This window comes from Rutidosis leptorrhynchoides, chromosome 3 (assembly GCF_046630445.1).
Source record: "Rutidosis leptorrhynchoides isolate AG116_Rl617_1_P2 chromosome 3, CSIRO_AGI_Rlap_v1, whole genome shotgun sequence".
Classification (NCBI taxonomy): domain Eukaryota; kingdom Viridiplantae; phylum Streptophyta; class Magnoliopsida; order Asterales; family Asteraceae; genus Rutidosis; species Rutidosis leptorrhynchoides.
The window spans coordinates 245,289,870-245,308,538 of record NC_092335.1 but is presented as its reverse complement, the minus strand read 5'-3'; the positions used below and the strand labels follow the sequence as shown (position 1 = coordinate 245,308,538).

At 31.3% G+C, this 18,669-nt stretch overlaps 1 protein-coding gene across 1 annotated transcript; it reads right to left on the bottom strand.

The window, feature by feature from the left end:
- Window positions 1–12,026: 12,026 nt before the first annotated feature.
- On the bottom strand, window positions 12,027–18,669 carry LOC139902789 (WPP domain-interacting tail-anchored protein 2-like). Its single transcript, XM_071885399.1, has 3 exons — window positions 18,241–18,669; window positions 17,958–18,023; window positions 12,027–12,404 (listed from the first exon to the last, which is right to left on the bottom strand). Exons 1-2 carry the CDS (start codon window positions 18,640–18,642, stop codon window positions 17,958–17,960), a joined length of 468 nt encoding a protein of 155 aa, XP_071741500.1. The 5' UTR covers window positions 18,643–18,669; the 3' UTR covers window positions 12,027–12,404.

Sequence of the window (18,669 nt, the reverse complement as noted above, 5' to 3'; positions counted from 1 at the left end):
ACCCTTGACTGCATTAACGCATAAAGGGAAGAAATTTGAATGGAAGGATGAAGAAGAGAAGGCGTTTCAATTATTGAAGAAAAAGCTAACTACGGCACCTATATTGGCATTGCCTGAAGGGAATGATGATTTTGTGATTTATTGTGACGCATCAAAGCAAGGTCTCGGTTGTGTATTAATGCAACGGACGAAGGTGATTGCTTATGCGTCTAGACAATTGAAGATTCACGAGCAAAATTATACGACGCATGATTTGGAATTAGGCGCGGTTGTTTTTGCATTAAAGACTTGGAGGCACTACTTATATGGGGTCAAAAGTATTATATATACCGACCACAAAAGTCTTCAACACATATTTAATCAGAAACAACTGAAAATGAGGCAGTGTAGGTGGATTGAATTGTTGAATGATTACGACTTTGAGATTCGTTACCACCCGGGGAAGGCAAATGTGGTAGCCGACGCCTTGAGCAGAAAGGACAGAGAACCCATTCGAATAAAATCTATGAATATAATGATTCACACTAACCTTACTACTCAAATAAAGGAGGCGCAACAAGGAGTTTTAAAAGAGGAAAATTTAAAGGATGAAATACCCAAAGGATCGGAGAAGCATCTTAATATTCGGGAAGACGGAACCCGGTATAGGGCTGAAAGAATTTGGGTACCAAAATTTGGAGATATGAGAGAAATGGTACTTAGAGAAGCTCATAAAACCAGATACTCAATACATCCTGGAACGGGAAAGATGTACAAGGATCTTAAGAAACATTTTTGGTGGCCAGGTATGAAAGCCGATATTGCTAAATATGTAGGAGAATGTTTGACATGTTCTAAGGTCAAAGCTGAACATCAGAAACTATCAGGTCTACTACAACAACCTGAAATCCCGGAATGGAAATGGGAAAACATTACCATGGATTTCATTACTAAATTATCAAGGTCTGCAAGTGGTTATGATACTATTTGGGTAATAGTTGATCGTCTCACCAAGTCAGCACACTTCCTGCCAATAAGAGAAGATGACAAGATGGAGAAGTTAGCACGACTGTATTTGAAGGAAGTCATCTCCAGACATGGAATACCAATCTCTATTATCTCTGATAGGGATGGCAGATTTATTTCAAGATTCTGGTGGACATTACAGCAAGCATTGGGAACTCGTCTAGACATGAGTACTGCCTATCATCCACAAACTGATGGGCAGAGTGAAAGGACGATACAAACGCTTGAAGACATGCTACGAGCTTGTGTTATTGATTTCGGAAACAGTTGGGATCGACATCTACCGTTAGCAGAATTTTCCTACAACAACAGCTACCATTCAAGCATTGAGATGGCGCCGTTTGAAGCACTTTATGGTAGAAAGTGCAGGTCTCCGATTTGTTGGAGTGAAGTGGGGGATAGACAGATTACGGGTCCGGAGATAATACAAGAAACTACCGAGAAAATCATCCAAATTCAACAAAGATTGAAAACCGCCCAGAGTCGACAAAAGATCTACGCGGACAGTAAAAGAAAAGATATAGAGTTTGAAATTGGAGAAATGGTCATGCTTAAGGTTTCACCTTGGAAAGGCGTTGTTCGATTTGGTAAACGGGGGAAACTAAATCCAAGGTACATTGAACCATTCAAGATTATAGATCGTGTCGGACCAGTAGCTTACCAACTGGAGCTACCTCAACAACTCGCGGCTGTACATAACACTTTCCACGTCTCAAATTTGAAGAAATGTTTTGCTAAAGAAGATCTCACTATTCCGTTGGACGAAATCCAAATCAATGAAAAACTTCAATTCATTGAAGAACCCGTTGAAATAATGGATCGTGAGGTTAAGAGACTTAAACAAAACAAGATACCGATTGTTAAGGTTCGATGGAATGCTCGTAGAGGACCCGAGTTCACCTGGGAGAGTGAAGATCAGATGAAGAAGAAATACCCGCATTTATTTCCAGAAGATACGTCAACACCTCCAAATGCTTAAAATTTCGGGACGAAATTTATTTAACGGGTAGGCACTGTAGTGACCCGAACTTTTCCATGTTTATATATATATTAAATGAAATTATTATTTACATGATTAAGTGTTTCCAACATGTTAAGCAATCAAACTTGTTAAGACTTGATTAATTGAAATAGGTTTCATATAGACAATTGACCACCCATGTTGACCGGTGATTCACGAACGTTAAAACTTGTAAAAACTACACGATGACATATATATGGTTATATATATAGTTAACATGATTTCATTATAAGTATGTATCTCATTAGGTATTTTAACAATGAGTTATATACATAAAAATGAGACTATTATTTTAAGAAACTCGAAAACGATATATATATATAACGATTATCGTTATAACAACGTCTTACTAGGTACATATGAATCATATTAAGATATTGATACACTTGGTTAATTATGTTAAATTATAAGTAAATATATTATTAAGTGTATTAATAATGAAATACATATGTAAAAATAAGACTACTAACTTAATGATTTCGAAACGAGACATATATGTAACGATTATCGTTGTAACGACATTTAACTGTATATATATCATACTAAGATATATTATATATCATAATATCATGATAATATAACAATTTAACATCTCATTTGTTATAATAAACAATGGGTTAACAACATTCAACAAGATCGTTAACCTAAAGGTTTCAAAACAACATTTACATGTAACAACTAACGATGACTTAACGACTCAGTTAAAATGTATATACATGTAGTGTTTTAATATGTATTCATACACTTTTGAAAGACTTCAAGAAACTTATCAAAATACTTCTACTTAACAAAAATGCTTACAATTACATCCTCGTTCAGTTTCATCAACAATTCTACTCGTATGCACCCGTATTCGTACTCGTACAATACACAGCTTTTAGATGTATGTACTATTGGTATATACACTCCAATGATTAGCTCTTAGCAGCCCATGTGAGTCACCTAACACATGTGGGAACCATCATTTGGCAACTAGCATGAAATATCTCATAAAATTACAAAAATATGAGTAATCATTCATGACTTATTTACATGAAAACAAAATTACATATCCTTTATATCTAATCCATACACCAACGACCAAAAACACCTACAAACACTTTCATTCTTCAATTTTCTTCATCTAATTGATCTCTCTCAAGTTCTATCTTCAAGTTCTAAGTGTTCTTCATAAATTCCAAAAGTTCTAGTTTCATAAAATCAAGAATACTTTCAAGATTGCAAGTTTACTTCCAAGTTTTCTAAATCCATTCCAAGTAATCATCCAAGATCAAGAAACCTTTGTTACTTACAGTAGGTTATCTTTCTAATACAAGGTAATAATCATATTCAAACTTTAATTCAATTTCTATAACTATAACAATCTTATTTCGAGTGAAAATCTTACTTGAAATTGTTTTCATGTCATGATTCTGCTTCAAGAACTTTCAAGCCATCCAAGGATCCTTTGAAGCTAGATCCATTTTTCTCATTTCCAGTAGGTTTATCCAAGGAACTTGAGGTAGTAATGATGTTCATAACATCATTCGATTCATACATAAAAAGTTGTCTTATTCAACGTTATAAACTTGTAATCACTAGAACATAGTTTAGTTAATTCTAAACTTGTTCGCAAATAAAGTTAATCCTTCTAACTATACTTTTAAAATCAACTAAACACATGTTCTATATCTATTTGATATGCTAACTTAATGATTTAAAACCCAGAAACACGATAAACACCATAAAACTGGATATACGCCGTCGTAGTAAAACCGGGGGCTGTTTTGGTTGGGATAATTAAAAGCTAAGAAGAACTTTGATTTAAAAGCTATACTTTTGGAAAAATAATTTTTCTTATGAACATGAAACTATATCCAAAAATCATGGTTAAACTCAAAGTGAAAGTATGTTTTTCAAAATGGTCATCAAGATGTCGTTCTTTCGACGGAAATGACTACCTCTTTCAAAAACGACTTGTGACTTGTATTTATGACTACAAACTTATACTTTTTCTATTTAGATTCATAAAGTTAAGTTCAATACGAAACAGTGGCCACTGGAATCACTCAAAACGGATTAGAAACGAAGAAATGGCGAGTAAAACAAGATTGATAAAAACTACTCATTTTACCTACGTGAAAGTTAGTAATAAATCTATTCCAACCATAACCTAATCAACTTATATTGTATATTATGTAATCTTGAGATACCATAGACACGTATACAATGTTTCGACCTATCATGTCGACCCATCTATATATATATTGCGAAACAACCATAGACACTCTATATGTGAATGTTGGAGTTAGCTATACAGGGTTGAGGTTGATTCCAAAATATATATATATATATATATATAGTTTGAGTTGTGATCAATATTGAGATACGTATACACTGGGTCGTGGATTGATTCAAGATAATATTTATCGATTTATTTCTGTACATCTAACTGTGGACAACTAGTTGTAGGTTACTAACGAGGACAGCTGACTTAATAAACTTAAAACATCAAAATGTATTAAAAGTATTGTAAATATATTTTGAACATACTTTGATATATATGTATATATTGTTATAGGTTCGTGAATCAACCAGTGGCCAAGTCTTACTTCCCGACGAAGTAAAAATCTGTGAAAGTGAGTTATAGTCCCACTTTTAAAATCTAATATTTTTGGGATGAGAATACATGCAGGTTTTATAAATGATTTACAAAATAGACACAAGTATGTGAAACTACATTCTATGGTTGAATTATCGAAATCGAATATGCCCCTTTTTATTAAGTCTGGTAATCTAAGAATTAGGGAACAGACACCCTAATTGACGCGAATCCTAAAGATAGATCTATTGGGCCTAACAAACCCCATTCAAAGTACCGGATGCTTTAGTACTTCGAAATTTATATCATATCCGAAGGGTGTCCCGGAATGATGGGGATATTCTTATATATGCATCTTGTTAATGTCGGTTACCAGGTGTTCACCATATGAATGATTTTTATCTCCATGTATGGGATGTGTATTGAAATATGAAATCTTGTGGTCTATTGTTACGATTTGATATATATAGGTTAAACTTATAACTCACCAACATTTTTGTTGACGTTTAAAGCATGTTTATTCTCAGGTGAATACTAAGAGCTTCCGCTATTGCATACTAAAATAAGGACAAGATTTGGAGTCCATGTTTGTATGATATTGTGTAAAAACTGCATTCAAGAAACTGATTTTGATGTAACACATTTGTATTGTAAACCATTATGTAATGGTCGTGTGTAAACAGGATATTTTAGATTATCATTATTTGATAATCTACGTAAAGCTTTTTAAACCTTTATTTATGAAATAAAGGTTATGGTTTGTTTTAAAAATGAATGCAGTCTTTGAAAAACGTCTCATATAGAGGTCAAAACCTCGCAATGAAATCAATTAATATGGAACGTTTTAAATCAATAAGAACGGGGCATTTCAATCAACGAACTTCGCGCTCGAGTAGCGGCTCTGGAAAATATGGTGCGAAATCTACAAGCATCAGCAGCATAATCAGCACCACCAGTACCACCCACAACATCCACAACCCACATCTCACCATCACACCCGGTACCTCGGATATCAACATCATACGCCTCATAGATACCAATTAATATTAGTAATAATGAGTTAAGATGTATTGACTCATTCTTCCTGAAGAATTATATATGTATACTTTATATATATATGGTTTGGAACAATAATAAATCTTTTTGTACAAAGCTATTACGTGTGAATCTTAACTAGTATGTACTACTTGGTTAATTCATATCACTAATATGCTATGATGTACATACTTCGTTAATAACTTAGCAATCGTTAATCACTGCTTCAGCATAATAAACTCCATTTCATAATAAACCAAGTGTATTATTCAAATACATGTTTGATTTTACACTTTTATTTTCGATATACTCAAAACCTTCTAGAAAACATTATTCGTGTCTTGTGAATTTCACAAGAATTCCATGAGCACCAACTTCATATACCGAAGTATATCAACAATAATGAACGATGAAGTATTGATTCATAACTTCATTAGTGAAATATTCCGCGACAAATATGAAATCTCTAAGGTTTTGGAGATTATTTATTCTCGTTTCAACCGTAAATCAAACGAGTTTAATCTTATATTAACTCATTAAACCCATGATTACATCTGAAGAATATATATATGAACGTATATCTTCATAAAGATTGTAATTCTTTTGTACAAACTGTTAATTGTGAAAATATTTTAACGGGTAGGTAAAACCCGAGAAATATTTATATCTCACTTTAATATGTTACATTGTACATTCTCCAATTCTGATTCAATAATCGGTAACTATACTACTTACATCCACATATGTATCCGTTCACCTTTTGCATACAAATTCAATTACATATTCTGACATATCAGAATCCAAGAAAAGCTTTAGCAGATGTTATCTTCCTAAAGATCACTACATTCATGAATTATATTCATTCGTATTCTATGATGAATTATCACATCAACCCACCGAAATTATCATTCATTACTTTTGAAATCAACAACGCCTATTCATCAACCATTAGATCCGTTGACGATCACAATCAGCGTTTAATCATCTAAAAACGAAATTTCTTAAAACCATCTCGGATTGATAACCGATGATTCAAATATGGCTGCATTAAATGCAGAGGAAACAGCAAAATTGTAGAAGGTCTTAATGGCTAAAAGTTTGCTAATAAAGAATGGTACGTTGGAAAAGCTCAAAAAAAAATTTGGAACTGAAAAACGGATTGAGCTAACCATGGAGGAGACCAAGGACAAATACAAGGACCAAACCCTATATTCAAAGAATCCAGGTAATTCTGGATCCGATGAAATCTTTAGAGAATATCTTGCCTATAAGTGGAACGAACCGGACTTACTAAAAACTACACTACTGTACGATTAGGTACACTGCCTATAAGTGTTGTAGCAAGGTTTAAGTATATCCATTCTATAAATAAATAAATATCTTGTGTAAAATTGTATCGTATTTAATAGTATTTCCCTGCTAAAATTTAAGCTATTTTATATACACCTCTGCATAACATCAAGTATTTTTGGCGCCGCTGCCGGGGACTCTTAAACGCCGAAAGCGCAACGCTAAATAAATAAAAAAAAATATTTTTATTTTTAGTTTACTTCTATTAAAATTCACTTTTGTAAAAATACGTTTTTAATTATTCGAAAATATAAAAAGAAAACAAAAATATAAATAGTTTTAAGAGTTTGTCAAATATTTAAGTTTTATAAAGTTTCTTTATTTTTATTTTATAAAAATATAAGTTTTATTTAGAACATAAAATTAAAAACCGAATTTTTTTTTAATATATATATAAATCTATTTTTAAGATATTTTTAAAATTATAAAGTAGTTCTATTTTTATTTTAGTTTTTAAATATAAGTTTTTATTATATAAATAACTTTATTTAAACAGAAAATATAAAACAGAATATAAAAAAAAACGTCGAATTAAAAAAGTACCTGAGTTGAATTTTGGAACCCCGCGACTCGCGGAGTTTACAGCTTCTAATACCGCAACTCGCGGAGACAATCTGGCACGCCACACAGGAACCCTAATCAGCATTAATTACAAAGTAATTATTAATTATTATTATTAATAAACCCTAATTAGTGTAATTATTATTATAATTAGTTTAAGTTTTTAAATTAAATTATATTTTAAATTTTAATTAGTTTTATTATATATAAAAATTAATAGTTTAATAAAATAATTAATATAAAAATAATATTTTTATAAAATTTGTACTTTTTACAACCTTTTGTATATTTTTATATTTTTGTCCCTTTTTAATCGTTTTAGCGTAATATTTGTATTTTTAGCTCATATTTAGTTTTAGACTTAGTTTTTGCCATAGTTATTTTTACTTCTAGATTTTTAGGCTTTGCCGTAGAATTCCTTAAGTGCTTTTTCTTTAGACTAAGATTTAAGTACTTTAGAATTTTGCGACGCCTTTTTAAGTTTTAGTACCTTTTTAAGTTATTTCCATTTGGGATATAGTTTTTTCTTGTAAGCTTTAATATTTTTAGACACCTTTTACTATGTATCAATTATCATTCCAATTAGTAATCTCAATTTGCGATTATAATTTTAAGTTAGTGATAGTAATAAGGTTGGGTTAGTCGAGTGTTTTTAAGTTCTATAAGTCATTTCTTTTTATTTCTTATTTTTCGACGCCTTTTATTTTTTCGATCTTTTCTTTTTCGACCTTTTTCCGACACGCTCTTTTTCTTTCTTATTTCTCGTCATTCTAGTTTTTAGGACATAGATTTTTTTTCTACTTCTTATCTAAATTTCTTAAAATTACGAAAATTTATTTTAAGTGGTTAAATTGATAGACATCAAAATTTTCTGGTTCGTAGTAATAGTTGGATTTGTACGTGGACCGGGTTATTGGAGCCAAACAGTCCTCAATTATATTGAGACCAAACGAATCCTATCAAACTTCATGACTATAATTTTCATGAACTACTCTCTGTTTTGTCTACCCTAATATTGTGGCATAAACACTCAAAGTTTTAAATAAGCTCAATACTATTCATAACACATTTCATGTGTTCAGTTTACTAAAATGCTCGTATAGCACCATCATCCCTTTTGAGGATAACCTAGTCAAATGACACTCTTATTAGTCCTTTAGATAACCTCCGCATTAATGATAAAATGCACTTTATAGAAGAACCTGTAAGAAATTAGGGTTCGTATGATTTAAATGCATGAAACAGAACAATATTCTATCCGTTGGAATTCACGAAAGGCCCCGAACATACCTGGGAACGTGAAGACCAAATAAAACGTAAATATCCTCGACTATGTACGAACAACACCGATTGATGGCAAAAACTAAATTTCGGGACGAAATTTCTTTTAACGGGTAGGTACTATAACAACCCTCACTTTTCGACTTCCGATTTTACTAAAATACCTAGAGTTGTTATATACGAATAAATTTAACGTTGACCGAATAAACGTACGCTTAAAATAAATAATATAATTATAAATATTATAAATAAGATTATGTTATATAATATAACATAATTACATCAATGAATATATATATATAATATTTATATTACTTTTGTTATTTAGTTAATAGAATATATAATTAACTAAATAATAAATAATATTATAACATTTATAAAACTAATAAAAACTATTAATTAATAATTATAAATTTTAATTTTTATAAAAACTAAATATAATAATAATTTTTATATAAAATTCGTATTTAATAATTAAATAAATATAGAAATAAAATGTTAAATGTTCTTAGAAATGTATTAAACGATTTTTTTTTAGAATTTTATAAAAAAAATCAAAACTATATCTACTTTTAATAAATAAATACAAAAATACAAACTACTTTTTCATATTTTAACTTTTAAGATTTACTTTTAAGAAAAATACAAACTACTTTTTATTTTAACTTTTAAGATTTACTTTTAATAAAAATACAAACTACTTTTTCTTATTTTAACTTTTAAGATTTACTTTTAATAAAATTACAAACTACTTTTTCTTATTTTAACTTTTAAGATTTACTTTTAATAAAATTACAAACTACTTTTTCTTATTTTAACTTTTAAGATTTACTTTTAATAAAAATACAAACTACTTTTTATTATTTTAACTTTTAAGATTTACTTTTAATAAAAATACAAACTACTTTTTCTTATTTTAACTTTTAAGATTTACTTTTAATAAAAATACAAACTACTTTTTATTTTAACTTTTAAGATTTACTTTTAATAAAAATATAAACTACTTTTTCTTATTTTAACTTTTAAGATTTACTTTTAATAAAATTACAAACTACTTTTTCTTATTTTAACTTTTAAGATTTACTTTTAATAAAAATACAAACTACTTTTTATTTTATCTTTTAAGATTTACTTTTAATAAAAATACAAACTACTTTTTCTTATTTTAACTTTTAAGATTTACTTTTAATAAAATTACAAACTACTTTTTCTTATTTTAACTTTTAAGATTTATTTTTAATAAAATTACAAACTACTTTTTCTTATTTTAACTTTTAAGATTTACTTTTAATAAAAATACAAACTACTTTTTCTTATTTTAACTTTTAAGATTTACTTTTAATAAAAATACAAACTACTTTTTCATATTTTAACTTTTAAGATTTACTTTTAATAAAAATACAAACTACTTTTTCTTATTTTAACTTTTAAGATTTACTTTTAATAAAAATACAAACTACTTTTTCATATTTTAACTTTTAAGATTTACTTTTAATAAAAATACAAACTACTTTTTATTTTAACTTTTAAGATTTACTTTTAATAAAAATACAAACTACTTTTTCTTATTTTAACTTTTAAGATTTACTTTTAATAAAAATACAAACTACTTTTATTATTTTATTTTATTTTTTACCTAACATTTTCAACTATAAATACCACATACACTTCTCATTTCAAACTTGCACCTTAATCTCTCATTTCTCTCTTGAAGAACTACTTCTAGTTGATATCCCGGTCACTTACTTGCTTTACTTTCCTTTCTTGTGTGGAATACTTCAACTGCTATTTAAGGTGAATTCATAGCCCCTCTTTATTGCTAGCAAAACTTACCTACTTTTGGGGTGAGACACATGCTGTTTTTTTTACTTTTTACACTTTAGACACAAGTACCAAACTGCTTAAACTATGCTATACCCGGCTTTATTCGGCTAAAGTCCCTACAGTGATATTTTTAAGTGCTCGGCATGCTAGGTTATTGGGGGTAGGCCTATCGGGAGTAACGTCCCTGATACATTTGACTATGTCTTTGTATTACTTGATAATGAAATTAAACCGACAAGTAGAACTAACTTGTCATGGGGCATACTATCGTTTAGTTTAAATATCACGAATTGGCATAACTATTTCTTTCGATCTTTCGAGATCAACTTTACAAACTAAATCTTGTGGTCTAAAACAACGGTCAAACTTTTTGTTAAACCTATGAACTTCACTCAACCTTTTTGGTTGACACTTTAAGCATGTTTTGTCTCAGGTGACGAATAAGATGATTGCCATGACTGCTACTTGATGAATTGAATGCTGCTACATGGAGTCTTCATTTCATTACATTTACTTTACATTAAGACTACTATTATTATTTCAACTTGAATTTGATGTAAAACTTTTAATGCTTCCGCTGTTTTATTAATAAATGTTTTATTCAAAACGTCTCATATAGAGTCGTTCTCGTTTATACAACTGTGATTTGATATAATTAGTCACAAATACCCTATGCCCTATTTGGGGGTGTGACATGGGTGCAACCCGATCTCAGATTTCTGGGTTCACGGTTGAGTGCGTATCAAAATATTAATAAGTTTAGACCCCGTAAACGCGTCATTTAGATACTATTACAATAAAACTTGGAAATGAACTTGTGAGAGAATAAGGTGTTTATTCACATCAATACAACAAGCTAAAATGAAAAGCGTCTGGGCAGACGTGACAGTTTATGCAGCGTTTGATTGACGTGTAACCATCAAAAGTACTCATTCTTCCCATTAGGCACTCATTTTTCCTATTAGGCTGGTTGAGTAAATAATGCTTTCAAAGTCTACAAACTAAATGCTCTTGGCCTTCGGATATAATACCTTGAAGTTGAGCCATGAACATCAACATTGTATCAATCATAAACAAAATGTGTATCAAATAAAAGACATAATGCCACTATCATAAATTAAGCAGCTCTGAAATCCAAATGCATGACCTCTATTTGCTTTGCGTCGTTGTTGATGATTGCGAGATTGAAGTTATGAATTCTCAGACATCAGGTTAGCTTAATATATTATCAACTAATCTAATCCATATGGCCATCTTTCCGTGAAGCGATTTCAATGTATTTATGTCAAAATGGACAAATGATAATTATATAACAAAATCATTTTAGGAAATACAATTTAACCTTACAAAAAATATATTTAACCGTACAAAAACCCTGCGAATTCGCGGGTTATTAATATTAACTAGTTTGAATTTAACTGCAAACACGTACCGAAGAAGCCACCGCCCTTATCCAATTATATCACCTTTCAAATGCACGCACGTCTCCCTTTTGAAATTACCAAAACACATGCCTCTTTCTCTCACACATAACCCAAAACCAAGTCTGAATCTTTAAAATCTTATATGAGTTAGGTAACCAGACAAATCTTCATCTGCCACCATCTCCGCCACCATCTCTAAACGTTGCGATCTATAGTCACCACCATGTCCGCCATCGCACCACCATCGCTGCTTTTTCTTCGAATATCAGATACATACGGTTCCATCTTCTTCATTCATCTAGAGCTTTTCATCTTCTGGCAGCTTCATCACGAATTCTTTAAGGTAAATCAATCTTTTCCAGATTCAATGAGAAGGTGGGATTATATTGCGATTGTTTTCAGATTCTAACAGGTAATGTTTTCAATTTCATCTTCAACATCGATTTAGGGTTTTTCAATATGAGATTTGCAGCTAGGTTCATAAATTATAAATCTCTTCATAAGTCATTTGTTGAGTTAGGGCTTTGATTTATATAAGGGCTTTTATTTTTCACTTATTTTTAATTAATGTCTGAAAATACTTTGAATTGGTGAATCATGTAACAGAGACAGCAGATCGAGCCATCGCACCATATCTGCAATCACACTATTTTGGATTCTTTCAGATTTTGATCTTGAGTAGTAAGATTCCATATTTCCTAATTTTCTTAATTGTTTGATCATATATAGTTAAACATTTAGACTAAATTATGATTCAAAAAATTGACATGTGAGACTAAATAAATATCTGAATGTGTAATTATATGTTAGGTTTGTTTATTAAACTGTTTCTTTGACCCATAGATTACAATTCTTAGAATTTGTTTTAAAAAAATATAAAGCTGATATTGGCATTTTGAGATACTAATACTGTCCTCTTATTGTTGATATTAAATAGTGTTATCTTGAACTGCTTCAATGGGATAAGATCTTCAGTTGTCCTCTTACTCCCATTAGAACAGGTACATACTAAAATTAAGGGTACTTTTTGAATGTGCTTGAGCATACTTTTCTGTATTTGATGGATTATGCTATTATCTTATGTTCTAAATTCTATAGCCAAATTTAAAAATATGTAGAGTAAAAGTTTGTTATGTTTTTTGTGTTGTTACAGGTGGCAAACTTTGTATAACTGTAAGAAGTAATATCTTTTATCACTTCATGTTTTTGGCTCTTTGTGTACTTGAAGCTTAATCTTGATCAAGAGTAGTTTGTGACTAATTTATGTTTGTTGTTGTTGGGCTGCAGCTAAGTTGGTTACAGTGAAGATTATGTTTGAGAGATGGGCAAAAAGGTTGCTGAAGCAACACCAGTTCTTCTCTATGGATCCCGTTGCACAAATCACCAGTTCCAATCGATCAATTCAGGTAGTTTCATTTTAGTTTTCCATAAATAAGTCACAATTTTCTAAAAAGGACCGTTTTTTATGGGAGCAATTGCTGCACATTTTATTTTTTAGACCCTTAAAATGTATTTACAAGCTTTTAATATGATTGGTATTGGTAATTGGTATTTCCCCTGTAAAATATCACGTCTGCCTCATTAGTTCAATCTATTTTTTAGTTGAAAAGTTAATTTAGTGAAATATACTTGATTTGGTTCTATACATGTAAATCACATGGAAATCTACAGCATATTTATACTCATAAACTTTTCTAAAGTTGTTATATTCATGCAATTGCAGCCTGTTGTTAATAAACAATAGTTTTCCATGTTAATGTGTATTTAGTCTTGAAGATTGCAAGTCAAACCCATTTTGTTTTATTTTGGTTTTGATTTTGGTGACCCATTTAATTTCATTTGGTTTAATTTACTACAAAGAATAAATTCTTTCCCCATTGAATGTTATACCATCTTCATTTTTTTATATAAAGGTGTCTAAATGGGTGGGTCAAGCCAAAGAAGATATTTGATGCAAGTTTTTATTAGTTTTTTTTTTCCCGAATTATTATCTATCTAACTTTAAGTTTGTGATGTCAACTGTTTTCATGTTAATATGCTTTTTCAAGTGACTTCATTTGTATGGGATGAAATTCTTAAAATGTTGGGCTAATATGTTTTCTTTTAAGTTGTAATGATGTAATGATTGCTTTTAAGTTCTAATACTGTCCCATTGCTTCCGTGTCTGCATTGGTTGTGTAATTGTTTGATCCTTCGAGTCAGATCTAAAATAGTATTGTGTCATTTGGTAGGCGTGAAAAGAAGCTCAACTTTCATGTCAAAACTTATATTTAACATTATGATGGTTGGTTATCTATCAATATGACAAGTTCTTTAAATAAATTTTTTTATTTGAGATTTATCGTATAATCCCCGTTTTGGTTGTTTTACAGTTCTATAAATGTTCTCAAACCATGAAAAGCAACATCACTACGGGTGCGACTTCTCGCAAAGCTGTCTAAGTTTTTTGTTAACATGTTGACAAGTTTTTGAGTTTGAACATTAATGCGCACCGACGATAATCTATCATTTTGCAGATTGAAATCAGTGAAGCTGCAATAGATTGGGGATTGCAGTGCCTTTGTTATGAAATTAATAGTAAGTCAAGCACAACTTTAATTTATATGTTGATAGTTGGTTTATAGTATAAGTTAGTTATAACTACTTGAATGGTTTACATTTGCTCTTGCAAAGGATGTATCTCCTCGAGGTGTAAAAGCAGCATCTTTTCTCCTGCGGACTGGACTGAAGTTACATAGGTATAGGTATGCACAAATAATAATGATAATATAATATTGCTGTCTTTTTTTCATTGATAATATTGTTATTGTGTTCTTTTGTTGCTTAAAATTTATTTGCATCAACTTCCTATTTAATTTTGTTATAGTAAAATGCAGTTGGCCAAGTAATGTCAAGTGAATTCAAAGAATTAATGCCAACGAAGCCAAATGGGTCGAAGAGGTCAAGTATTGGCCAAAATATTTTGATTCAAGTAATTTTGTTTTAGTATATTTTTATGCCATAAACCATAGTCTGTCATATCTTTGTATTGTCATATCTTTGTCATAATCATTTTCTTATCTATAGATGTAGCACCCAAGCACACCAAAGGTAATGTATCATATATAACATATCAGTCAAAAAAATTTCTTTAAAATCCCGTGATTCCACAGGTCTCTGCACTAGTTTTTTTGTAACTTGCGTAGTTGGTACCTAAGGATAACTGCTGTGAACTATTAACGTTTAAACCTCACATGTGCCACGCATGTGAGGGTAATATGGTCCGTTCCAATATTTTAATCCATTAAAAATCAAAATATATACAGAATCATGCTAGAAGGGCTGTTGGAGATTGACATTCCAACTAATTATATTCAACAACTACACATGCATAATGTATTACGTTATGAATGAATTTCATTGCTGCATTTTTACAAGAAAACAAATATTACTAATATACAGCATATTCACAATCAACTATGAATAGCAAATATCCACATAATGCACAAATCAGATAGCTGTCACTAGAGATGGGCAAAAAAACCGGATCCAGATCCGATCCGGTGACCTGATCCGGAACCGGACAGAACCAGAACCGGACACAGCGAAATCCGGATCCGGATCCGAGATCCGATCCGGTTCCAACCGGATCCAGATTTTCAAGAGAACCGGATTTTTTCCGGATATAAATCGGATTTTATCCGATCCGGTTTGGATCCGGATCCGGATCCGATCCGGTTTTTCAAAAAAATAGCCGTTTTTTTCTTCTTCTTTTTTGCAGTTTCAACCCTTTTTTTTTTTGCAGTTTTTTGAGTTTTTTTTTTTACCATTTTAACCCCACAAAGTCCATTATAAATACATGGTTTAGCTTTGGTTGAAAATGCACCAACAAACATTCTCATATTTCTTTCTAAATCACTAAATATTCTCTAATCTCTACTTATTCCATAATGGATAATTCACAAGTTTCCGCTTCCGGTTCCGCTGGAACATCTTCACAAGGCTACACTACTGCCGATATTGATTACAAAAAAGAAACAAAGCGAAAAGGGGACGTTTGGTCCAAATTCGAGTTGTGTGTAATGAAGGATGGTGCGAAAAAAGCTCGTTGTACACAATGTATGAAGTTCATGGGTGTTTCGGGTAATACAACGTTAAGAAAACATCTTGACAAAAGTTGTAGTGCAAGGCAAGACCCGAGACAACAAACAATGCGGGCCAATGGTTCGATTTTTGAATACGATGCCGAAGCTCTTCGGCACGATGGTCGACAATCAAACCCAATTGTTGACCAACCCGGATCATCTTCTCGAAGGAGCCGATACCTCAAAATAAGTCTTTTTAACTTGGTACGCGAAGACGCTTCCAAACGTGCACGAACATCGGCACCCACAAGCGAGTTGGGAAATTATAAGATGGCAAACTTTGCACTAAACATGAGTGAAGAACAATTTAACAACCTTGACATTTTAAAATGGTGGGAAACAAAACAAGACACATATCCAATATTAAGCATTATGGCTCGTGACTTATTTACCGTTCAAGCTTCAACCGTAGCTTCCGAATCGGCCTTTTCTTTTAGTGGTCGAATTATATCGGAAAGAAGGTCAAGACTTACCCCCCAAGCCGTGAAAGTATGTGTATGTTTGAAAGATTATTTGGATGGGGTAGATAGGATACAAGATCAAACTTCATTAGAAGGTCCGTTATATAACGACATTGAAGAATGTATAGAGTATGAAGAAAATTTAGCGGGATTATCACCTACAACAATCGAAGAGAATTCCGACAATGAACTAAACGAAGTGGATGAAGGTGACTATGAAGCGTTTGATATGGACCAAACCGAAATGAATGTATCGGGTTACCAACAAGCTTACCTTTCTCTAGTTGATGACCCCGCTTTTGAAGACTACGATCGAAGGCACCGTCCTCAACACGCTCAACAAGATAACACATTTGGGTCATTTGACGACTAAAGTATAACGGGTGATGGCAATGCCGAAGCTCGATATACTTTAGTCTTAATACATTATTGGGTGATGGCCATGTCGAAGCTCGAAATGTATTAATTATAATTGTATTGTTCGAATAAAAGTGTTGTTATTTTTATTATTGTATCGTTCGAATAAAAGTGTTATTTTTATAATTGTATTGTTCGAATATTGTTATTTATATTATCTATTGTGTTGAGCATTATAACTTTTCTTTATACCGATTATATTATTGTTGTCAAACGTTAAAAAAAATAGAACCGGTAAAAATATAATTCGCAAAATCGAATCCTAGTCCAAGAAAAATTCGAAAAAATCCGATCGAGATCCGAAAAAGAACCGGTTCCGGAAAAAAATCCGAAAAAAATCCGATGCCGAGAACCGGAACCGGATCCGGAACCGGTTCCGAAAAATCCGGACAAAAAAATCCGTTTTTTTTGTTGTCCGAATCCGGTTTTTTATCCGGTTTATGCATCTATAGCTGTCACACCCAAAAAAAAATATGCTAAAAGCAAAAAACAAATGTCTCACACCTAAAAACAGTGGCAGAACTTGAATTTCCCAATTGTGGGGGCGACAATTAATTGCTATGGAGTATAATGTAAACGAGGAAATATTGTTACGAAAAAAACATAAATAACATTTGTATCGAGCTTATTTGATTTAATGGGTTGTTGACCATTGAGGATTTGTGTTATTAGAGTCTTGTGATTAATTTTTCTTTATGGGCTAGTTGATTGCACATCCATTTTTCTATTTGCTGCATATTTTCGCAGAATGTTGAATCTTTTATTTCTAGACTGCAAAACGTCGAGTCTGTATTGTGAATAACTTTTGTGTGTGTATATATATATATATATATATATATATATATATATATATATATATTTGCGTTGACTTACTTATTGACTTTTTGTAGCCTTTGCAGTTTGCATCATGATCTTTTTCTCTTCTGTTTGAGTATGTAACTACATAAATTACAGTTGCAATTAGAGGTGTCAAACTGGATAGTTGAGTAACGGGTCAATATATATCTTGTTCCAAACACACAACTATTTCAATTTTGTATGTGTCAGGTTAAGTTGAGCATTAACGCTTTTGTGTTCAAAAAGTTTACAACTTTTTAATCGAAAAGTTTATAACTTTCATGTGCAAAAAGTTTATAAACGGTGGTAACGCGCGAACCTGTTTTGTGATACGTTCACGTTCTGTGGCAACTTCTTTAGTTAACTCTGACTTTGTATTAGTCAACAACAAACACTGATCTTCAGCACTTTCAGCCCTAATTTCAGCTGTTGAAACTTTTTGCTTCAATTCATCAATTAAAGTCTCCATATCCCGAATTGCAGAATACAAGATGTTTTGCTGTTCTTGACCCGATTCAGAAGACGCTTTCGTGTGTTGCAATTGAATCTCGAGTAAACTCATCTTGTTTGAACTGTTTTCATGGCTTCCTGTAATAATTTCTAGTTCTTCACTTAATTCAACGTTTGAATATGTTAATTCTGTTACCTTCAGTTCGGCCGTTTCCGCTCTATTTTCTGTTGACTCGATGTTTTCTTTTAACGATTCGATCACGCTTTCCATTTCTCTTACTTGTTCTTGAATTGGGGA

What these genes read in the sequence shown, in the direction of transcription:
- LOC139902789 (XM_071885399.1), bottom strand. Translation starts at nt 18,642, where the DNA reads ATGGAAAGCGTGATCGAATCGTTAAAAGAAAACATCGAGTCAACAGAA. An exon ending in GTGAACGTATCACAAAACAG is followed by an intron (nt 18,024 to 18,240) that starts GTTCGCGCGTTA and finishes TAATTTATGTAG; the next exon opens with TTACATACTCAAACAGAAGA.